The sequence below is a fragment of the Glossina fuscipes genome, unplaced genomic scaffold (assembly GCF_014805625.2).
Source record: "Glossina fuscipes isolate IAEA_lab_2018 unplaced genomic scaffold, Yale_Gfus_2 0, whole genome shotgun sequence".
NCBI lineage: Eukaryota > Metazoa > Arthropoda > Insecta > Diptera > Glossinidae > Glossina > Glossina fuscipes.
Window position 1 is genome coordinate 6,251,314 of NW_023998414.1, and position 26,054 is coordinate 6,277,367.

The 26,054-nt window shown below is 32.1% G+C and overlaps 1 protein-coding gene across 4 annotated transcripts in view; it reads right to left on the reverse strand.

Annotated features, from left to right (window-relative positions):
- LOC119644076 (serine/threonine-protein phosphatase beta isoform) overlaps window positions 1-26,054 on the reverse strand; it is a 57,064-nt gene that overhangs the window by 23,158 nt on the left and 7,852 nt on the right. For 2 of the 4 annotated variants that reach the window (XM_038043617.1, XM_038043610.1), the window contains one exon: window positions 11,706-11,972. The exons of 1 other annotated variant lie outside the window; for it this stretch is intronic. In XM_038043617.1, coding sequence (XP_037899545.1) covers window positions 11,706-11,972 — 267 coding nt within the window. Of the gene's footprint in view, window positions 1-11,705; window positions 11,973-18,785; window positions 18,895-26,054 lie in introns of those variants that run through there. One more of the 4 variants, XM_038043605.1, reaches the window with a different exon arrangement.

Genomic DNA, 26,054 nt, shown 5'->3' on the forward strand with positions numbered 1-26,054 from the left:
CCCGAAATCTGAACCAGATAGCCTTTTGGGACCCCTTTTGGGACTTTCCATGAATCAAGTTCTGTAAAATGGAGGAAATATGTTACTTTAGCTGCGCCATTCGAATGATAGAGCTGCTTAATTGGTAATAGGTAACAAAAAAAGGGGTCAACATAAAATGCCCGAAGAACATTATATTGACGGCAAACCAGAATAGCGTCGGCACTCCCATTTAGAACGATTAGCTGATTGGAAGAGCTATTGCCCACGTTGTCGAAATCATTGTCGAGAAATGCCAACAACAATAATGCTAATGCGAAAAGTCATTATAGGGTGATTTTGAACATGACGATGCTCGCACAGATATAGCAAAGACCATTCAAAAGTTATCGGAGTCGTTAAGCTACATCGATGTAATAAAAATTGAGTCTATCTTTAGCGCTTGCATACGTTCACACAAACTTAATACACCCTGTACCACAAGCGGTGTAGGGTATAAAAATAGACTAGGATGGGAGTGCAAAGACGTATAACAAACTGGATACATACATCAATGGAAAAATTCCCGCTGGAGTGAAGGTACCAAGTTTCAGATTTCCGATCAAATGAAAAGTGGACTTCAGAAGCAGGCACATCGTCTACTGCTATGTGGTAATGTCATAGTTTGGAGCATGTTTTTAGCATTTAGTTCAGTTTTCTCTTGTAGGGTTAAGCGAAAGCTAAGCTAAAAGAAAGATGGCCGCCATACCCATTGAACTGAATTGCATTGATTCTGGATTCACTGTGGAACTGTGCCGGAGCATTTTGGGCAGCGAAAAAAAAATGAAAGGATTTTAAAAATCATGTAACCGATCATTTTAACCACCTGTGACCTTTCTCCCATTGAACTTGTTTAGGATAAATTCGATGGAAGAGTGGAAAAATCGATTTCGTACCAGCATAGGGTATATGCGGCAACTTTTAGAGAATGGATGGAATATGTAAGAGAAAGGTTTTTTTAAGAAATTGATTAATAGAATATTTAGAATATGCGGGAAGATAGTAATAGAAAAAGATGGACGGATGGATAGGGTTAAAATTTAATTTTCCTTTCATATTTTATGTTTAATTTTTATTTCGTTAAAGTTAGTTATTGTATAACTTTTAATTTTATATCAACACAAATATGTTTAGATGGCTTTTATTGGGTTTTTTCTCTCTCTCTCTCTCTCTCGCTCTCGCGCTCGCTCTTTACCTTTTATTTAAATTTATTTTTTTGGTGCTTGTAAACTTTTCGACGGTAGCATGTAATACATATATGTACCTTTTAATAGTGTAAAGTTCTGTCTAAATTTATTTACTTTGAAATGTGAAATGTGAAAATCTCACAACGAAAGGTTAAAGCTATCTTCTAAGGTGATGCGCTTTTTCCGAAGAGCGATAAGTGTTGCAAATCGAAAGTATTTTTCGTTAAAAGACCCGAGATACATAGTTAAAAAGTCTTAAACTATCTAAAGCTTGATTATTATTATCATCATTATTATTAGTATTATTTCTTTTTTGTTTGTACAACTGTTTTATTTATGGGTAGTTTTACTTTCAAGTGCTCAACAATATATATATATATTATGTATAAGAAAAAAAAATGCGCAAAGGTTAATAGTTTCTATTATACAAATGTTTTGTTACAATATTTTTAATGCACGCGCGCCCGCTACCATTCATTCCTCAGTTACTATATTTAAATAAAAATATTTGTAGAATTGTTTTAAACATAACTGAAGGTCAAGGTATATAGAACAACAAAACGAAGAAAGTCAAATAGGAGGAGAAAGGAAAAAATTCAGTTTTGTTGTATATGCCAATAAAGAAAAACAACAACATTTTGCGTTAAGTACTTTTCGTATTGTCGTCGTCTTAAAGAAAATGGAATATGCAAGATATACTAAAAGGTTTTTCTAAGAGGTAATATATGAACTAAGAAGAAGGGGAAAAAAAAAACAACAATTTACATAAATGATAATAAAAAAAAAATAAATAAATATATATATAAAAAGAAGGAAAATGAACGAATGAAAATTAGACACATTTGCAAAGGCATGTCGGGAAACTTAATAGAGAAACAGCCTCAATCAAGACAGTAAATAAGAAGAAAGCCAGGCAGGTAATTGTGGATAATAAACGAAAGGAAAATGTTTCTCCCCTCAAAAGTATTTTCGGTTTATTGCAAATTATACATTGGTTGTAACGAGAAAAATACATTTGATCGATACGTTGCGAATGTAAAATTGTGCACAATATAAACTTTGGTAACTTTGTCAAGGAATGGGGTATCAAAGGCAAAGGACCAACAACCAGAGCCAGGAACCCAGAAATCAGTTCGATAAGAGATGACTTTCTTTGCTGTTTGACACATTATATTTCTTCTCAATTAAATTAATTCAAAGTTTATCACATAGGGTCACATATAATTTATGGGGTCTTAGGAAAGTAGTTAAGTTTTACAGTTAATATAGATTTTTCCGCATTTAATGCAATAAATATAAAAACTTTTATTATAAAAATTATATCGCAATTACGATTCTTTTTCTTTTTTTTACAAGGGGTAACATTGTAAGTCAGTTTAACATCAAATCAACTTTTATTGAATAGAATAAAGAAAAATAAAAAAAATATTACAAACAAGAAATAAAAACGTAGTCGTGTATTCGACTTTCTGGCATTTTCCGATAGAAGTAACTGACAGTAACCTATTTGGCTTCATTTTCTCTTTCGAGTTTTATTGTTATTCACTTCTTTTCTCTTTTTTTTTTTTTTCTCTCGTAAATATATTCAAAGAAATAAAAGTTCGCCATTATTTTGTAATTCTTGAGCATTTTCGTTGATTATCTCAAGAGGTGAGCTGTAAAAAATCACCGAAAAAGAAATCAATAAAAGGTAGGACAGGACAAAAGTATCATTCATCTTCGATCTAATCTTTCAAGGAATTTAAAAAGAATTTCTAATTTAAGCTCACTCTTGCTCTAAATCAATAGCTTATTTGTAACGGTAATTATGTATATATGTCTACATGCTATACATTCATCTAATCACTCGCAGTAATCTCACTGTTTTTTTGTTTTTTTTTTTTTTTTCAAATAGATTAAATACAGAATATGTTGTTTATCTATGCTCTGCTTGGAGGAGTAAACCTTATCAATGAACCCGAACTAAGGCAGTCACCTGCTGAAATGCTTATTATTGCCTTCATTTTCCGAGGATAAGAACGGAGGTCCAGAAAAAAAAGTCAGATGCTATATGATGATCACAAATCTCCGCAAACTTTTCGGGATTAAAAGTAAGTTCTGACGTAAACCGAATAAAAAAAAGCTGCTACTGCCGTTACTAACGTAGGCAATAGTAGGGCATAGAAGATTGGGTGACTACCGTTCGCACAACTTTTCGTTTTAATGTAGAAAAATCAAAAATTTTTGATTATTAAACATGAATTTCGTCATTTATGCAAATTTTTTACATTTACGTGCAACACTTACACCCTGAGTAGCGGATTCATACATCTGAATAAAATTAACTTGTGTGTGCCTGTCGTGTATGTTTAAATAAAATCTTCTTTTTTTTTCTTTTTTTTTTTTTTTTTTTTTTTGAAAAGCTTGACATCATATTTTATTTAGTTTTTTTTTTCCTTGCTTTTCAAAATATAAAATAGAAAATTTCCTATTTGCATAAACCAAAGTTAAAACAACCTAAAGTGGGCTATGATAACTTATATTTACTTACACTCGTAAATATGCATGCATTTTTTTTTTCTATATATATATATATATATATATATATATATATATGTGTGTGTGTGTATGTGTGTGCAAAACACAATTCTCGACATATGCAAATTTTGTTTAACAAGCAACAAGAACAAAAAAAAAAACGAAAAAATTATAAAACGTATAAATTTTGTAAGAAAACGAGTGCAAAAAAGGGCACGTAGTGAAAAGAAAACTGTAATGCAAAGAAAAACACGCATTAGTTTCATTATAAAAATGATTTATCATTAGTGAAAAACCGAAGCACGCAAACACTACATGCTTAGATGCATGAGTAGGCAACATTTTATTTAAAGTAAAACAAGTTCTTCTAAAGGAAATTTAAAAAAAAAAAATATTAGATTTATAATTATATTCTGATAGAAGTTTTATTTTCTTTATTATTTTTTCTCAAAAATATGCTTTTTTTTTCAATATCCTTTTTACTTGTATGCCTTGAAATAGTTTTTGTTTTTTTTTTTTTTTAATTTTAATCCAACTCGCAAATATATTCTTTAAAAAGTTTATTATGACTCGGCACTTAAATATATGCTACATATAAAGAGAATTTTTTTTATATCTTTTCGAAAATATTTTTCGATTTTTTTTTTCAATATCTATTTTGCAACATTTTGTAAACCAAAATAAGAAAAGTTTGTTTACGAATCTTAATTCTGATCGATGAAAACGTCATTCAAATTAAAATACTAAAATCCATTTCTAAAGAAAGACAAAATTGAATACAACAATTAGGACTTGATGAAATAAAAGTCATGCGCTTACACTCAAATTGTTCAACTTTTCGTCTATTAGGTAATTGTTAGTATTCTTATAGGGATTACTTTTGAAAAATAAAAATGTTTTTTTTTAAAGAAAACAGTTAAAAATATCTTCCCCATTTTTGTGATAAAATATGGATTCCGAAAGTCGGTCCAGGTAAATGCTTATTTTTTGAGTATCCTTATAGAAATAAATCATCGCTTGAAACAGAATTTGTGGCAAGGGTTTAACGTGGGTTCCTGCCTGTAAGGCTTAACCCCACGGTGGCCCAAACCACTTTTTAAGCGTACTACGCCCCCTGGCGAGTTAGACAGATGTAAATTAAAATTAAGGATATCTTTTGCATGCTGACTGAAGTGTGGTAGTTCAATACTAGTGAGTCTGCTTCGCGAGCGGGGCCGAACGTCATCACAGACGAAAAATGACGTTGTAATGCCTTTTTGCATATTGCAGCAATTTTTTCTTCACTGATCCAGCTCATCGCTTCCAAATAGGGTATAGCATTGACATTCGGTGTCCTGGCATTTTGAATGGTTCCCTTGACTTGCACAATAAATATTGTATCGTTTCTCGCTTTTAGATGACACTTTCCTTCGAATAAATCAATAAACAAAAACTAAAACTTTCCCAATCTGTTGTAATGCAACTCTATAGTAAGAGGCAAATGGTCTTCCCGCGGCTTTGATCAACCACAGCCAACACGGAATTCTCGCAACCGGCCGTCCCCACAGTCAAGTCGAACCAGAAAATAATTTCATGGGCTCCAATGGGCACCCATCGTATTACCAGAGAGCAAAGAACACAAACAGATACGTTATATTATTACGCAAAGCTTAAGGAGAGGCCAACCTTTCCCATTGAGAAGTCACAGTTTGATAAATACTCGCAAACCAAGTAACACCGCCACCTTTTATATTTCTTATTACGCTTAGTGAATAGATGGCAATCACTAATTGTAAAACTTGAAAAACGCGACATTTGATATATATATCATGCTATATTCGGTATTTACGATATTTGTTCTCTATATGACACAACATGCGTCTTATAAAACAATTGTTGCACATAAGCTAGAGATAACAAATTTGGCAGCACTCATAAGAAAGTCTTTTACAAGGTATGTGCATTTTAAACGTTTTTGATTGCGCAATCAGTCCGTGTTTAAATCGGCTAGAAGTATATATCGTAAATTCTCATCAACAGACTGACCATCGCAGGTTTACCACGTACACCATATCAGACATAAAGCCTACTGTGCACGGATTAAACTAGATAAAAGATTGCTTTCAATGTTAAACATTAGTTCGCACTACCCTCGCTTTCAAAGGCTATTCCAAAAAACGTTACGTTTTTCAACTCTGCGATTTATATATACATTTTTATTAAAATTTACTTACTAGGTTCAAAAATTAGCATGAAATTTTTTAATTGAAGAGAATAAATTCTAAGACTAAAGTCTTAAAGCGTTTACACCTAAGGCTATTTTAAATGCTATCTATCAGGCGGATGAATTCTCCGGCTACTGAAACTGCGGATAGATTAAAAGATTTCCATTTACGCACTACTATCAAGTCTATCTTCTCAAAAGTAGAAAACTTCAACGATAAGAACTTTTTTTCAATTTTCTATTCTTGTAGTTTTTTAGTTCTTCCCTAAACACACCATACAGTTATAAATCACATAGTGTAATAAATTCTTTAATCCTAAATATATACTTCTTTTTTCTACTAAATGCTTTTCACCTTGAACTCCTTTTGTATACATTCCCCATATGTTGTGCAATCTTTATAAATGTCTCGGTTTTCTATATTAATGATAAAAAAATAATTTATTTGAATAGATTCTTATAACAAAAAAAAAAAAATACGAAAAAAAAAAACAAAAGCAAACTGAGGACTTTTAGGAGGTCAGTATGTCAAATACATAAATTATAATCGCCAAAATATAATAATAAAAAAAAAAATAAAAAAAAATAAGACCAACCGGAAACGTTGCTATTAGGGGAGAACATTTTTAACTCAAACCAATGACCTTAGGTTTTAGGTTGAAGCAATTTTTATAAATTAGCAAAGTGTATCAACTACGGAAAAAGGTGCGTTCTTCAGTTTGCATTTTCATTCCTTTTCTCATTACACTTTTTACATCAACAAGTCACGCTCGCTGCAAATACTTAAAACACAGAGAATAATAAAATGTTTTTTGTAACCCCACTGAATATAATAAAAAAAAATAAATAAAAAAAATAATAAAAAAAAAAAATGAGAAAAATAAAAACTTTAAATTATAACGTAATTGTATTAGATGTATTTGAATACACTTACAACACACTTTGTTGAGATTGTGAGAGTTAAGCAAATTTACAACGGAAGCAATACGAAAAACAGCGTATATATATATATATATATATATAAATGTATTACAGTCACATAAACATTTCAAAAACGCTGTAATGCGTATAAATAAAAGCCACAGGCAAACGTAATCCTCTGATTATTTGTAGTGAGAACGTTATTTTGGGCAAAAAAAAAAGCCTGTTTTATAAAGAATGTGATAACATTTTGTATGAGCCCAAAAGTATGCTTCAATTTAATTTAAACAAAGCCAGGCAAAAAATAGGTCACAGAAAATGTATTAAAATATTTTTCAATCGCTTGAACTCCGACAAAACCAATTATTTCATGGAAATTATTTAAATAAGAATTGAATAGAATAGCAAAGAGGATTACTCTTGGAATAAAATAATCAATGAAAAATCTTGAACAATCGTAGTAACACCATTTGAAACGAAATGAACAAATTAGGATTTTTTCAACACTCTCTTTTTCTCTCTCTCTCTCTTTCAAGCCCTTTTTTCGTTATTCGAAGTTTAATCGAAAAACGCAATCATCTTATTCATTATAAACTTTTAAATGCTCTCCATGTTATACATAAAGAGGTTATTGGAAAACAAATCATTCAGTTTAACTTTAGAAAAGAATGGGCAATAATATCGCAAACATATCGAGGAGACATGATCTTGAGAATATGAATTTTATATAAAACTCTTCTTCATATGCGAATGAATGATGAAGCCTATGCCTTGAATTTCCTAACTACCAATCAGTAAAAAAGTAACGTCTCGGTTACAGGCGGACATTTACTCAAGACCAGCTAGAAAAATCGCAAAAGACGAAAACATGATCAGTGCACTTGCATTAGGATGGCCTTGTTAGTAAAATAAATGTCGAGAATCCTAATAGAGAGCATTACAAATAAAAGTCTACGTACGGATAAGTAGGTGGCTGTAGAAAAATATGAAGCGACACTGGTAGGATGGCCGGAAAAATGTTTCAAGTACCGAAAGTGGGCGCAGAGAAGATACGGAGAAGGGAATTTCTCTTTAGCCCAAGCTTTGCCTGGCTCGTAGAACCTTCTCAAATGACTTTTGCCATTTCAACCTGAATCTACACAACGCGCATCGCATTTATAAAAACATAAATAGTGATGCGGAGCATATTGATATTATCTGTCCGGCTTGGGCATCTTTGAGAAGCATGCTTTCCAAAGCATCGAAACTTGAAATTACGCCGTGAAAACTTTTGAATTTTTGGCCGACTTACGGTGAAATAAAATCACACCAAGGCGACATCCGATATCTTTTAATATCACTCGAGAGCGAGAAACACAAATTTTTATAGTTGGAATCAACTTCCCATAAATGCCCACCCCGAAGTAATGCGAAAGTGATTTTGATGTCGTAGTGCCACTAGTTGACAGCAACAACGCATACATGTATACTGTATTTCGGATAAAGCCAAACGAAAAAAAGGAACCTGGATGCCTAACCTCATTTAAGGAAGACAGAGGATTAATTTGTTACGATTGATGATCAATAAGCGCCTATCCCGAGATTGTAAATGCGAATATTGCCCCCTGAACCTGAAAATCAATTTTAACATTTTCAGTTTTCTAGGTTAATTTTCAGTTTTTTTTTTTTTTTTTTTTTTTTTTTTTTTTTTTTTTTTTTTTTTTTGTAAATTTCTATTATTTTGAGAATTACAAAAATCCACAGTATGACAGATGGACGGATTCATGCCGTTTAAGTCAAACAAGATTCGTATACGTAATTGAAAAAACTAATATATCCCGTTCGTTCCAATAAAGATTGAAATCTAAAACTTACTGATGTGTTAGGCGACGACATCTCTCAACCGAATTCAATCGAAAGCAATCAATTATTTAAATATTAGAAAATCATTGAAAAGCAATAGAAAAAATATCAAGTATATAAATAATGATTGAACACGAACAACAACCAACGAAATAAAATATAAAAAAAAGAAAATAAATTCATTTCCTTAAGCAACTATTCGATTAACACTAATGCCATGGTGCACGCACCACTTTCCTTTTTTATTTTATTTATTTATTTTTTTTTTTTTCTGCGTTATCGAGATTTTTTTTAAGCCTATGTAAACCGCAAAATAACCTAGAAAGGTCATGACTAACAAAAGTCGCTAACTTTTGCTTATTAAAGGTCACATATATAATATGAGAGGTACGATAGGTAACTTTTCTAACTTTCCTAACATCTATCTAAACAACACTGTTACATATATATGAATACATTATCAAGATGTTTATTAAATTGAAATGAATGCAAAATTATTATCGAACAATGCCCAAAACTACGTGTTTTGAAATGTAATACTTTAACCTCTCAACCGTCGGTTACCACTAGGATTTGCGATCGCATGTATAAACGCACGTACTATTTACACACAATTCTCAAATTGTCTTTGACAGTAGAGTAAAAGAAGAAGAAAACATTTTATTCTCGTGCTGTATAGATCGCGTGTCAGTAATTATTTGTTTTTCACACAAAGTGCTTTTATATGAAGTTTAAGATATATTTAGAAGATATGCAACAATAAAACATTTTCACAAAATAAATGACAAAAAACAAAGAAAAAAAATAATAAATAAGTATATAAAATATTATAATTAAAAGTTTCAATTATATGAAAATCACTATGAACAAGGAACGGATCAGATCGGATCGGGTTGTTAGCACTACGTATTATTTAAAAGGGACAACAAATTAGAAAAAAAAAAAAAAAACATATTAGAATGAAAATAAATTTAAAAAAAAAAGAAAAGAAAGAGAGAAAGAAGATGAAAAGAAGACGTGTAAGAAAAAACAATATTCACCCTAAAGCGAATACTAAATATCCATCACATCATCACAACGAACTGGACGTACGGACAAAATTCTGTAGTAACACTGTATAAATTCGTCAAGAAATAAATCATGAAATGATCAAAGCCAAAATTGTTAACGGAGCCCTGTGAAGCCGTTAACGGAGTCCTGTTAACCATGTCTTAAGACATGTCTTTATATTAATTAGTTAAACTTTGGAATGCAAAAATGTTCGTACGAAATAAAAAACGAAATAAAGCCTTGCATGAATCCTTGATCAATAACAATTTCTAACGCCACGCAGTTATACATTGAGTTTTGCTCTGAGAAATTTTTTACAAGACTTTGAAAGTTATCCTACTTAACATGATATACACACTACTACGGAAGCAATGCTTAGACGTTAGAAGATGTTTCGTTATCATTGCAATCGTACATACTGCGTCCGCCGAGCAAAATTGAATATGATCTACACATCGTTGGAAAGACTCTATTGATCAAGGATTCGTGCAGCACTTAATTCAGTCAACTTTTGCATTATCCATCTCATATTTGACATAGTGCAAACATTCTTTCATACCAAACTTTAATTAATTAATATAAATACATGTCTCGTTTGTGAGATTTTTTGAGAAATTCGTTTAACATGACTCTCTTAATGGCTTAATATAGATCCGTTTAAATTTTAAGCTTATGTCTATGCCAGCAAGAGAAGCTTGCTACCTTCCGTAGCGGCTAATGCTCATATCCTCTTTGCGCAGATATCAAATGCCGATCGATGTCAATAAACAGCTTGATGTTGTCAATACACCAAGCAATAAGCACTTGCGCTCACGGCACTCGGTCCTTTCCAGGCGCATTAGTACATCTTTACATTTGCTTTATGCCATGTTTTAATCTTCCAAAGAGCAAGCAGAACTGCTTCCTTCTAAACGGACTTGCAGACAGCCCTGTTTTGTTTTTTTTTTTTTTTTAATATTCCGTACATAATTGAACTTAATCTAGATTACGGGCCTCAATGAACACGTTCCTAAAGTGTGCGCACATTTTGTAGTTTTCTTTTAACGTAACGGCATAACAACTGCCGCATGAACACAATAGTAAACGGTAGCTAGGTAGTAAGGGACGGATCGATATCTGCTTATCATTCATAAAATGTTGGGATTTATTACGAAACCAGTTTTGTTGTTTTTTTTTTTTTTTTTTTTAAATATAACTACGCAGAGAATGTTTTTTACATGTGTGATACGTTGATGATCCGAATGAAGTGAGAAAGAAGGTAGAGAGTAATCCTATCGACAAGTATAACGGTTCTACCGACTGAGCAGTCACCTATAGCTACCGCCAAGTACGGTGAAACCGCGCTAAATTTTGAGCCTGTGAACATCAGCTTGACAATCGCACCTCTTACCCATGTACTCGCCTATAGGCCAGCGTGATTTCTTGCCAAGCTTAGGTCTTTTTAGCAGCCAAGTCAAACTTATTGACGAAATGAATGGATGACTACTGTCCAAAAAATATAAAATTTATCCACTGTCAAATTTCTACCTCTGCAACAAGAGATTAACGGACGGACAAAAGTACATAGCCGATTAGATCGTCTTCGATTTGCGCGCTCATAGACCTTCGCTCCTTCTATGCAAGTAATGCAATTTTATATATCAACTATCCCCGTCTATTGGTGATGGATATAAAGCAATGTGGAAGCCACGTGTACACAATTGCATTCGAAAGATTTTCAAATTGCTTCAGCGGTTTTTTTTACATTTGTACAGTATTAGTAATGGAAACCTTTCTGCAGTGACTCTAAACATTTACAGGGACACACAAATGTTGCTAAAATGGTGCTAATACACACATTACATATAAATATTATATTATAGCAGTACGGATAAAGGAAGCAAAAAAGACTGTGGACTGTAAATTGGTTTTTTTTTTTTTTATTTTTTGGTTTTGGAAATTTTAGAAGAAAAAAAGTATCTAAATACCGAATTCGTTCACAAAGAAATCCCGTAATTTTATTTTCGATTTTTTCGTAAGCTCTTGCGGATGATGTACCGTTATCTGATCACCATCAGCCGATATCATTGTTTCGCTTGCAGGTGTTAATGAACATTCTTGTATTAGTCGGCGTTCTTGTTCTTGCAAATCATCTGGGCTGTCCGGTGATTTTGCCTCCTTTTTCAATTTTAATAGTTGTTCAGCCACGTATATTTTTTGTGCTTGTTCTTCGTCCTCTTTTTGTTTTTTATAATCTTCCCGAATAGATACGAGGATTAGAGTAGTTAGTGTTGAAGAAGATTGGTGTAAGCACGAAAATAAATTATAATAATAATTAATAAAATTTAATTTAATTTAATTAGTTTTCAAATAAATTATAAAATATTTAATTAAAATTAATTAATCCATTAAAATCAATTAATATGTTACATCATGATTTAATATTTAATTAAATAATAATTTAAAAAAATAAATAAATAAATAAATAATAATGTTAATTAAGGTAAAAATATTTTCTGTATATGTGAATAATAAAATCACAATAATCAAAAAGATTATTAATAATTTAAATTAATTATTAATTAATTTAATGATTAATTGCTTGATTTGATTAATTAATAACTAATTAAATAATTAATTAATTCAATTAATTTTAATTAATTATTAATATCATTGATTAATAGATTGCATTATATTAAATTTAAAAATCAATACGAAAGAAGAAAAAAATAAAGAAAATATTCTTATACATAATAAAAGAAAAATTTTTTAAATTTAATTATAATTTATTTCATAAATAAGAATTTTCAAAATCATTCCAATTGTAATTTAACAAAATTATATTTAATTCATAGCCCTCAATTTTAGCAGGAATAATTCAATAGCTTCTTTTTCATTTTAATATTTTTAGTTATCAATAATTATACAAATCAAATAATAATTAAAAAAAAAAAAATACAATGATTAATTAATTACTAAGAAAATTATTCATGTTAATCAATTAGTTCATGATTAAAATAAAACCAATGACTAATTAAATATAACAATGAATATAAGGTCTTAAACTTAATTCAATTTAATTTTAAAAGAATTAAATAAATGAAACAAATAAGTACGAAATTAAATTGAAATAAATAAATAAAAAAAAGACGAGGCAAAATCATTATTATACCCTAAACCACTAGTAGTAGTAGTAGTAGTAGTATTATGCAAGGATATATTGAGTATATTCGGATGGATGTTCAGCAACACCCAGAAGGTTTTCAAAATATACCCACTTTTTTTTATTGTATTGAGAAAATTATTCATCGATTCAGAATCATCTTCTCAATCGATTTAAGCTTGTCTGTCCGTCCGCTTTTTTGTGTTCAATGTGTGGGCCGTAATTTTTTTTCACATTTTGCTGACATTTCGTACACCGGCGGCCTGCTTTTGGCCACGGATAAATACTAATGACAATGTTTCGGGTCGGAGTCGTTCTTATATAATGCCTATAAGCTATTTAATGTGCTTTTGCTACTTTGTTAAATTATTTAATTATTTTTTTAATAAAGACAAACTGACTCATTTGCAGTCCGTTGCCCTAACTAAAGTACAATGATCAGAATATAAAATAAACAAGAATTGTAAATTTAAATAATGATTGCGAATATAATTAAAATTTTTAAATCTCCGTTTCAATTAGCTGAACTAATTCAATTGCTCTTTAATTTAAATTGCATTACCGCACTACTCGAGGCTCTTAAAAGTCAAATGTTAACTGTTTTAATTAATTTTTTTCTCTTTTTATTTTTACTTTGCTTTACATTTCTATTACTATTACTTTTGTAAATAAAAGAAAAAGATTTGTATTAAAAAAAAAAAACAAAAAATAAAACAAAAAAAGCAATAACAATAACAATAATAAAATGAACAATAATTCATATACGCCAGCCACTCACTCATGCCAATCAACAGCACTACACCGCATCAAAAATTACTTAAAAATAATACCTAATGTCGTTGTGTTTAATAATGCAGTTAAAATGTACGTTTATTGCACACAACACATATACAAGTTTTTATAATGACGAGGGCTTGAATTTGGGAATAGCAGGGAGTATGGATGCCGAGCATATCGCCGAGCATATATATATATACGCCACTGCAAATGTCGTTCAAAGTCAAGCGAAAATTTTTCTTATTTTAATTTTTGTTTTCATTTTTTTTTTTTTTTCGTTTTTTTTTCGCTAAGCATTCAATTAGAATTATAGTTCAACCCACTACCGCTTAGCGCTGGCTGTTGTTGTTGAAAAGTAATTATGAGTTTAAATTATATCACCAAAGAGCAAAATGGAAAATTGAAATTTTAATTTTAAACAACAATGCAACAATTGATCAACATCACGAACGAAAAAAAAAAAAAATAAATTATAATAACAATAATAATAATAATAATTCAAAGTTATTGCTATTGTTGTCGCTGCATTTATTTCTCATATTTACAAAAACAAATGATTTCATGATGTAACCGCAAACAAACCATAACCAAAATACATGAAAAACAGAAAATGAAAAAAAATAATTATTTCTAAAAGGAGAAAAGCAAAAAAAAAATAATACACATATATATATATATATATATACTGTAGAAAGAGTAACAAATATTGTGCGAGAGAGTTAAGGTCAAGGTTACCAAGTTTACCGCTGTGTGACAAAAAAAAAAAAAAAAAAAAAAAAAAACCCACACACTGCGGTTGGTCTCCTCATCTGAAATAGCTGTGTGTGCTCTATCCAATGCTCTAGCCAATGCTCTGCTCACACAAAGCTAATAATCTGCATTGGCCGACAATGACAAAAATTGCTGCAAGACTCTTAGCTTATTATGATTTTTCAGTAATTGATGGGGAGAAGGAAAACAAACTTTTTTCGTTAAAAATTAATTCATCTTCGAGGCGATTCTGAGGAATCAATGTTTTACAGCGACAGTTTTTCGTTAATTATGGGCCGATATTATCCCAATTTTCCCAGTAACAAAAAGTTGGAAACGAAAAATGCATGAAACAGAAGAAGAAGCAGATTGTCGAAGAAACAGAGGAGGGGAGAAAACGGAAAAAAATGTAACCAAAACCTTTAACAATATTTAGACGCTGCCAACGAGATTTGAAGCTGGGAGCGTATCGCTGAATCGACGTAAACATGCGAACACAGGCAATCGATAGCAGGAAAAAAAAAAAAAAAAAAAAATTAAAGTTCGATAATGAATCATAACAAGCATCAGAGAATAAAAATTCATTTTAGTACGACATCGGCAAGACGGAAAAGAGAATTAATTTGATATAAAGATATATCGTTTAGATTTTTGCAAAAAAAAGATGGACTGAACCAAGCTGCCAAGTTCTACGAAAAATTCACATACTTAAGACAAGAGTTAAGAAAGTTGAGGTTCACCTCAATACTCGTATTGCCATTTATTAACTTACTTACCCTACAAATTGGCTAAAAAGGAATCCACTTTTCTGTAGCGAAGGTCCGTCCAGTCACATATAAGTACAAGAACCTATTTGCTTTGCGTCGCAATGGGAGCAGCGATTGAGCAAAGAGCAAGATTCAAAGATACGAGAAGAGATGACCTAACAAAGACATATTATTCCCTACCATTGATCTAATTACTCACTAAGGATTTTTGTATTCTTTCCTTTCGCCCCCTGCGCTCCCAACTTTTAATAAGACCAAGCATTTGTCTCACTTTATTTGTAGAGAGACCAAGATGTGAATTTGAAAAGAATTCTTTAGTGAAATCAATCACTCAATGGGGCAGTCAGGAGGAGGACGGTGGGAAAAAGTTTTCCCAAACCCCTTGTGTGAAAGGAAAGGCTGAGACAGTCGAAAGCGAGAAAAAGAGAAAACCTTGACTTGATTGTTGGACTGATCTTTTACGACGCCCGCCCTGTATGTAAATGCCCACACCTACATTACGCCGACGGTCAAGAGTATCCAGAGAGCTTTGGACAATCCATCGCCGCCTGCAAAATTTAGAGGCCCCCTCTCACGCATGCGAACGGTACTCTACATTTGGACGCATATAGGTGATTCCCATGTTACGGCTTCGAAAAACCTAGGCCCTCTGTTCAAGGGAAATTTTGTATTCTTACGCCCAGGATATTAAAAAGTTGCCGATTCTGCTAAATTAATAACAAGCGGAGGATCTACTCGTGACATCTTCTATGCGTTCAGAGTTCACCATCACCGTTTACCTTATAACTTAATGCAAATGAAAGAGAGTCGAGCGACGCACAAGATGCTGCTGCTATCTGCGAATGAATAAATTGGATTTTTTATCATGCATCATGTAAGGTGGTTAGTGAACGCTAAGGGAACACAGGCATACGTACTCGTTTCAAGTCAATTACAAGTCTCATCAAATGTTTGAAAGGTTAATTTTTTTTTTTTTTTTTTTGATCAACTACAACTGGCAGAAAGGCCGGATAGTGCAACACGTTCGCTGCCAGGCTATTATGAATAGATGCCATTTCCATGCTACGTCTACGCGGCAATATATTTAATAGTTTTAAATAAACAGCTTTCTATGTTTATGCAAGAAAGAGATAAAATTTTTTTTCGCAATTATAAATATTAATAATAGAAAAAGTACTCCATATAACAAATTAAAAAAAAAAAAAAAAAAAAAAAAAAAAAAAAAAAAAAAAAAAAAACCCGAAAGAGTTTAAAATAATAATCGCAACTATTAAGTCAGTGTTCGCGTGTTCGAATCTCATATGGTCATATGGTCTCTCTTGGTCATATTTAGAGCGAGTGCTTAGTCATTAAAGGCGTAACATTTACCGATTAGGCATACAACCATACGGTCGCTTTCCTATCTATTTCCTCACATCTTTCAGATTACGAGCCCTATTACATGCGTAGGAGCAACATCCCCTGCTTGAGTCGGCCTATTGAAAAAAAAATTCCACCAGAAGGCAAGCGTATTGACTTCAATTGAAACAGGTATAGTCATTATATTTGATAATTGGTTCAAGGATGTGCGTTGCGTAATGCTGCTGTTGTTTTACTTTATCCCCCCCCTCCCGCTCTTTGAACATATTTGATAAAAATTGTACACATTGATGGCGGCTGTGAGTTCGTTACACGACGTCGGCAGTCATAAACACGCCAAAATTAGCGACGACAGCCATAACCGAGCCCCCGTTAAGTTTGGCAAGATTATTGAGCCACAAATTTCATCCTGGCCAACCCAATATATTGCCATATCCTGTCCAGTGAAAAACAAAACTTTAAAGTACTGACAACTATGCTCCTTCACAACGAAATTAAGCAACGCATTTTATTGACGCTGTTGCCGTTTTTCCTCTTCACGAACAATCGTGCGCTTTCCACCAAAAATGCCAAAACGAGACTCTCAACAAATATTAAATGCGTTCCGCATCCGAAGCGTAAATATCTCAAAATTATTCTTAATCAATTTATGTGCCTTCTGGCAAACGTCGCTAACGCCAATAAAGCACCCAGGACGAGTTAGCGAGACCGCTAGTAAGCATGTAAGTGAAATGGTCAGCGCTAAAATAGCGAAATGCATCAAAAGTACGCCCATTCATTTCATGTGCATCTTGAAACGAAAGACTGCGTAGTATTCTATAGTCATATCAGTACAAATATCGGTGCAACGCCATGTAGGGTTATTTGATGCAGGAGAGAGCTAAAAAAAAACAACTGCATAAGTCGTCTATCGATACTTGAGAGATTTATTATAAAAAAAGACTCAGTATATTTTATATACATTGTTGTCCTTCATATATTTTTTATTATATCAGAAATCTATTCATTTGGACGACTTTGACTCTCTACTCTCGACTCTTGATTCTCGACTTTCATTTGTCGAGATTATCTCGTACCACTCAAAATCGTTTAAGATGTCCCTCGCTTTCGTTGTGTGTATATGGCGAAACCATCATTTAAACTCTGCCTGTCACAAGCGGACTGATGAAATTATTATTTCCTACCCCTATACCCCTCCTACCATATATATCACGAAGATATACAACGAATGTAGAAAATTCAATTAATTTTCATTCTCAATTGAAATAATTAAGAGAGAATGAGTTTAAAGTCACGCTCTAGTAACCAAAATGCATATACTTGTGTGTAAGTGTTTGTATACGTGGCGATCTGACGTACGCGTCACACATCTCCATAACAATTTGCAATTTGTTTTTTTTTTTTTTTTTTTGTTTTCCGTCAGCATAAAAGCGATTTTTCAATATAAGACTGCTGCTCGCTTTCAAATTTTCCACGTGACTTTTGCGAACCAATTATGATTCAATTTTCTTTCAACTTAAGCTAACTGCTACTAACTACTGAACGCGTACGAATTGCGATATCGTAATCAATGTTTAACTATAATGATGTTCGCTGTTAGTTTAAAAAATATTTTGATTAGCCTTAAAATTAAAGACAAATTTCAATTTACGACAATTTATGAAAATTATTCAAAATTATATTAGATGCACAAGAAAAGGCACAATTCAATGTCATTGCAATATTTATTATGAGGAAGAGAAAGTAATCTACGTGTTTTATATGTATATATATATATATATATATATATATATATATTTTTATATACAAACTTTTCATCTTCTTCCCTCTTCTCCTGCTCCTTTTAGAGCTTAAAGCGAACACAGAAGAAGGCGAAGAAGAAGAAGAATCGAAAAAAAAAAACGTTTTTAAAGTAAACATAAGAAAATTGAAATTTATAGTTATTTAGCTTTCCGCACCAAACAAGTACAACAACAGCGACAACAACAATAATAATAACAATAATAATAGACGGCAAAACAACGTAAGCAAAAAAAAAAAAAAATTTACATATATTCGGAACTGTTTTGAAGCCGCAAAGCATCTCTACACATACACGCATACGTACACACACGAAAATGCAATTTACATTCATTTAAAAATAGTTAAGCAAATGTAAATGTGGGTGTGTGTGTATATATGTTCGTACATATATATATATATATATATATATATATATATAGAAATGTATGGGAATGAAAAGCTGAAACTACCTGAATTGCAATAATGGTTTCCCCCTCCGCCCCCTAAATCTTTTACTGATGATGTTGCTAATGCTGTACAAAATATGAGTTGATTTACATACATAAACGCAACATCATCGCTAAAGCGTCATCGTCGTCATCATCATCATCATCATCATCATCATCATCATCATCATCATCATCCTAGAAATTTTACTATTTTGTTAATAAAACACACATATATATGAAGTTTACAAATGCTAGCTAGTTTGTTTATATGTTGAATCAACTTCAACTGATAGCAACAGCAAGCAATTGTGTGAACCTCGAATGACAAATTCACAGCACTTTGCGTATACATAACGCATATATGAACATGAAAATGAGGGGATGCGACTAACTAACTCATTGCAATAGAGAAAATGAAAAAAAAAAAAAATAAAACAAAATGTCATCCATACATATGTACACATGTAAGCTAACGCCATACGATGTGAAAAAAAGGCATTTACACTACATACGCATCAGTTGAAATAATTCAAAAAAAAAAAAAAATAAAAAATGAAAAAAATAGAAAATAAAGAAGAAAAAAAAGTGTATCACAAGCTAAATGCATTCATGTGACGCGCACTGGAGAAAGCAAGTGCTCGAGAGAGAAGAGGTGACGTATTTCAATAACAATATTAATGGATTTTTAAATTAATTTTTTTCCACGCCACACTTCAAATTCAATATATTGAAGGAATCATCTTAAGCGCGGCACAATCAACGCATTTATCTTATTATGTAAACGATAACGATCGTAATATTGTAATAACATCAATAATGATAGCCTTAGGTAAATGCGGAGAAATGTACCGAGAGGTTTTATTATTGATTTTAAAACTACCTATCTATCTATGCGAAACCCACAAAGAGGAAAAGAAAAAAAACAAGAAAAAAAAACAAAAAACAAACACGAGAAAAATAAAAAAAGAAGAAGAGGACGAGAGAACCCGAGTAGAAGAAAGAAAATATATAGTAAATTCCGCGTAATAATAACGTCTAGGAAAGTAGACACAGGAAGTCACACAAATACACTCAAACCTGTTTTTGTGCGGTCTTTTTTTATGCGCTTTTTTTGTGCGATTCTTTTTGTGCGATTCTTTTTTTGTGCGGTATATGAATATCGATACATTGAATTTCGCCGAGAGGTTAGGTCAATCTGAACTGTGTTGGCATCACTTTTTTTGCTATCAGTGTGTGCGTACACATTGCAACAGCCATTTTCACACCTATTGCATCAGCCTATTTCATTAGGCATGCTCAATATGCTTATGCATATATTGCATTGAAAATTTCTCCTTGTTTAAAATTAGAAATTAAAATTTTTTTAAATGTTTCAATGTATAATTTAATTATTTATTTTGTTTGGAAAGCACTTTCTTGCTATTTCGTGACATATTTGACATATTTTCTAAGTGAGACTTTTTTTATGCAGTCCCTCTCTACCGCATAAAAAAAATTTTCTTTAATATGCTGTGAAAAATTATTTCTTATAGCTATTTGTGAAGTTTTTGAATATTTTATTTTTGTGCGGTTTTTTTCTGCGATCCCTATCTACCGCACAAAAACAGGTTTGACTGTATATATCATATTTTAATCGAATCGAATCGAATCGTATCGCAAAAACATACAACAAAAACTTATTTTTTTCTTCCTTATATCGCTTGACATATTTCCATAAAATACTTTCTGTTGTCTTTCATTAATTTCTTGAAATACGAAGAAATTGTTTCGCAACGTAAGAGCGAATTACTACCAAGACAAACACTTACTCGAAAAGTATTCCGAGCTGTGTAGATATTCGCTGATCAAAAATTATATTTCATTTCAAGACGTGAACAACAAAGTATTTCACCTATGCGTGCGGGAACTTAAATGATGCTGTTTATCTAGTTTATAGTGTTACGCAACTCGACGCGTCTTGAAAAGATTTTTCACAAAAAATCTTCGCAGATCTTCCTTGCATTGATTCTTGTAGCAATCATAGGCATTACGTTCACTACGTTCACGGCTGGACGTAGACAGACAGGCTGCCAGTGAGAACTCGGCATCAACCGATCGATAATTTCTTTCCATTTTACGATTTTAAAAATGAATTTTTATTTTGATGACAATTCATTGAATAAACAATTTTTTCTCAACCATATTTTTTGCAATGTTATGTTTACAAAGACATATGAAAAAGATTTGCAATAAATTTCAATTTGTATTTTGCAAATCTCTACATATATACAGGAATCACGTTAGCCAATTGGTTTGCCTTAACATCATCGTGTTTTAGCTTCTTTCTTCGCATAGCTATTCAATAAATACCAGATGTCAGAGGCACGATATGCCATGTAGCGGTTTTTACTTTCAATTATGATTGTAATTGCATCATTTGTTCGTAGTGGTAGTGGTAGAGTCGGTGATAACCGCCATACACGAAATGGTATCGCCAATGGAATTTCAGTTTTGCGTTGCCGTGAACGAACACCCCCACACCCCCGATCTGAATCATGATTTTTTTGCATGCTGGAAAAGCAGCAAGCACTTTTGCTATTTTTTACCTCATTTAAGACGATTCGGCAGAACTCTCTGCTTGCCTTTAAAAAATTAGGCACATATTGGATGTACTCAAAGCTTCCAAATAGTGTGCTGCGTACCACTTAGTGGAATAACTTATACTATTACGTATAGCGTACAAATAGCACATTTTCCGCCCCCTAATAAAGTCACTGTAACAACAAACACTTCTTAGAAGAATGAAGACTTGTGAATTTGTTCATCGCCGGATCGATAGGCAGTTCATATCGCATTTATATGAATAAAGTTATTTGCTTGCAATAAGGTATTTTTACTATCAGAAATATCTATCGTCTAGTTTTATACCCTATACGACTTATGATCTCACAAACGTCCCACAAAGTTGCGCGGGTGTATGCAACAAGATCTAGAGAAGAAGGACTTGAGGTAGACTCACCCTTTAATATATTGATTCGGATTCGGGAAGTGTGGTTGCGAGCTATTAAGCTATTGTGTTCAACCTACCTCGATCGCAATTTTTGAATCGCACTATGTATAGAGTTCTGACCTAAACATGAACACTGTTTAAATTGGTTCGGATCGGGCCATTTGTTCGACAGCTTCATCCATCTAATGCCTCGTTTTGAAAAGTTGTTACACAAACATCCATATGGTCATGTAAGATACTTCACGGTGTAACGTGGCCTATACGATAAACTGCTTTTACTCGTTCCGGCTACATTTTTGCTGTTTTTTCATTCTGCTATTCATGCATTCGCTATTTTGAACTTGATATTCTCGAAGATTGCTTTCCTTAGGGGACATCACCATTAAGCGATTTAATCATTTATTTTTTTGTTACAAAAGACTTGGCCTCTTCTCTTCTTCTTGCGATTTTGTTAAGCGGCACATCACTGCATTTGAATAGTGTTAGCGGGAAGAGAAAAATATCTGCTTTGGCTTTGTATATATATATATATACTTTTTTTTTCATAAAGCATTTATTCAAATATTCCGTTATTGCTTGTTGTGAGAATATCAGTTTTATTTCATTGCAAATTTATTTATTTATTTTTTTAATTTTATTTATATCTGATTTTAATACAATTTTCATTTAATGGCCTCCTCAGTGTTATTTAATTATTTTTATTTTTTTATATTGTTGCATTTCTTTACGCTGGATATTGGTTTTTTTTTTTTTTTATAGTCAACGTGAATAAATATGCACATAAATGTGTGGGTTATGTACTAATTAGTTTTTATATTTTTTAAGTATTCTCTACGAATCTCTATACAAAAAGAGAACATTGTATGTATTTACAGCGTGTGAGGTCAATTAAGTTTGACATTATATAGCAATAAATACATGGTTTACTATTTAATTTATATTGGATGTCGTTTTTATGTCCCGCTATTTCAATTCAATTAATCTAACGGGAAATTTAGTGCTTTCAATGGAAAGCGCCGCTTCAATTCAAAGATAGATCACGTCGCCCTTATCACCATTTCGCTAATTAACTCGTTTATTAAAATATTGATAGCGATTCCGAGCAAGCGAAAAGGCAACACAACAGCGGGCTGCGGCCCATATATTAAATAGCATACACCACCTCTACCCCACCGTTATTCCAAATGGAGACTTTATATGAGAAGCGATAGAAAAGGGGATCCAATGTGAATCATTTTCTTGAGCCAAAACACGTAGGCGCTCTTATTAATATATCTTCAAAAGTGCGGGCTGTAAGTTGAACACAAGAAGAGAGAACGGAGAGAACAGAGAGACCGACCGACACACAGACAGGCGGTATTAGTAAAAAGTGGGCCTATATCAAGTCCTTCTTGAGATTACACATACATCTACTTAAAACTTAATATACCCTTGTATTACAAGTGATCTATGGCTTATAGCCAAGAGACAAGTAAGTAGGTTATGGTTGAATAACGACTTTGTCTAATACAATTTTTCATTATTATTTTTCAACTACTAAAAATTATTTCTTCTTTCCATATAAACAGCGTAACTTTGATGAGCACTCTTATACGGATCTGTGTGATTCAAATTCGATACAATTAATTAATGCTATTATGGATCAATTTTAATTATTTAAATAATTAAAAAATTAAAGAGCTTAATAGGTCGAAATACTGACATATACTCAGAAAGATTCTTGCTACGACATATTAAACATTTTTAATTTTTCCTTTTTTTGTTTTTTGTTTTTTGTTTTTTTTTTTTTTTTTTTACATATAAAGACTTCTTTAAAATAAGGCTTTACGACCTCGAAGGTTGCAAACGATAATAACACATGCGCGCGTACCTACACCGAGAGAGATATACGAATGGAAATGATTTCGATTAGAATAATATACATACATATAAGAAGAGTTTGGAACTATTTTAGTTCATTCTAAACGTTGCATACCATTCGCACAAACTTAACATTAGTAGTCTATTCAAATTTCGATACTCCGCAATGTTACATAGGCATGGCCGATTGTCCAAATTTTTATACAAGTACTATAGGATGATCGCTTATGAAACATGCGCAAACATTTTTATCATTATACCTGTTGTAGCTTATAAGAGATGAGAGCAAGGAAACATATTCCATTTTTTTTACTTTTAAATGCAAAGGTATGCTCAGATTATGTTATAACGTACGCTTGTTCCTCGTCCAATTCTTCCCATATCTAATACCAATTTGCGTGCAACAATTTCCAATGTACTTTGTCAGATTTGAAGACAATTCTCTTCAATTACTTCTGCAAACGACCGAATGTTTACGACACACATTGCCCTTCTCCATACATACATATATACATATACAAAAATAGATAAATTACAGAAAACAGAGTCGACGAGGCACAGGTCAATTATCAAATTGAAAATTAACCTGTAATAGAAGCGAATAATTCAAGTCATATAGTCAAGACAATATAATAAGATTTATGCTGTCTGATTGCCTTCATCGCGAAGAGGTCGCCTAATTCAGAAAATTGCTTCACTTTTATCTTATGCTAAAACAGAATAATAGGAATAGAGAATAGCTCTGGATGTGACGGCCTGGCGCAAGTAACATTCGTGAAAATCATTATCTAGTCAGGCAGATAGAGACAGTTGTCTTAACTCGTTGTCTGATGGAACGAGAACAGTCTCTAAGAAAATGATTAGCAAAATGTTCAACGTTTATTGAGGCGCTAAATAAACTTTTGTAGAGCAAACTCTGATAAATGTTATTATTGGAGGGATTTCTGTTTTTTTTTTCTTTTTTTTTTTTTGATTGCTGGAACTAAACGAAAGCATTTAAATTTTATTTTTAAAATTTCTAAGAAACATAAAAAACAAACTGAACAAAATTATGATATTTATTTAGTTCTGATAATAAAACGAGTGTACAGTGTTAATAGGTGTGCAAACAAATTTGTTTCGGTCTTTGATAAAATTCAACTTTATTTAACATATAATTAATTGCCAGAAGAAAGCTTAGTAATCGTGATATGCTTTATCATTATCTATGATCTATTGCGCGGCAGAAAATTTCCAGTCTGCCATTGACCCATTTTCGTGCAGATTCAACTTTGCAGAGCTGCTGATCTCCTAAATGTGACTGAATCGATCTAAAGTAGTAGTAATCAGCAGTGGACAGTTTCCGTGAATATTATGGGTGCGAGTCCAGATATAACTTCCCAGCCTAAACTGGGAGCTATCTCCTAAGGTGCTGGGGGCGGACGGACGCATACGAATTTTTATCGCTTTTAAGGCAAATAATTTTTGATCGAAATGTCGCAAAACACTTTCTAGCCCTTTCCCAGCTTAGTGCCTTCTCATTCCAAGCCGTAGCTTCGGTTGCATTTTTTCCTTTGAATTTGAATTAAAAGCCCAAAAAAACGTGGTGCCTTAAATGACTCTGGCTCTCTCTCTCTCTCTCTTTCTCTGACTCGTTTCCTCTCTTTCTTTTTCTCTTTCTCTCTTTCTCTATCTCTCTTTCTCTATCTCTCTTTCTCTATCTCTCTCTCTTTCTATCTTTCTCTTTCCCTATCTTTCTCTCTTTCTCCCTCTCTCTGTCTCTCTCTCTTTCTCTCTTTCTTTCTTTCTTTCTCTCTCTCTCTCTCTCTCTTTTCCTTTTTCACTCTTTCACTCTCACTCTCTTTAAATTTTGATATACACTAAACGACAGCTTATGAACAACGGAAACGTATATCGTTGAAACATCGATATCTAACCTATAAAGAGGTGAAATTTCGGAAGAATTGAACGTGACAGATACTATTTATGATACTACTTGTTGTATACCTATTAATATATGTGCAACTGTCATAGTAGTGTATATACTGTAGCCATCAATACATTGTATACGTATTTATATTGGAGGAGCACCAACACACACGTATATTTGACTGTCTAAATCTATCTGATGATGTGTTAAACGATCTGTTATTTATATTGAAATATATATTTATATTGCTAAGAGAAAAATATTTAAAAATATTTTTCTACTTTAATAACAAAAAAAAAAACATTTTTAAGTAAATATTTACTTAACAAGAAATGAATATATAACCTTAGATATCAAAGATATATTTGCTTCGATAATAAAAAAAATGGAAAAAAACTGACTATAAGAAATTATTTAATTAATAATAATTGATTCAGTTTACATTGCGCAGTGTTTGTTGTTAAGTCAAAAAAAGTAAAAAGGTTTACAAGTCTTCAAGGAAAAAAAGAGCTTGCACTCAACTTGGGTTACA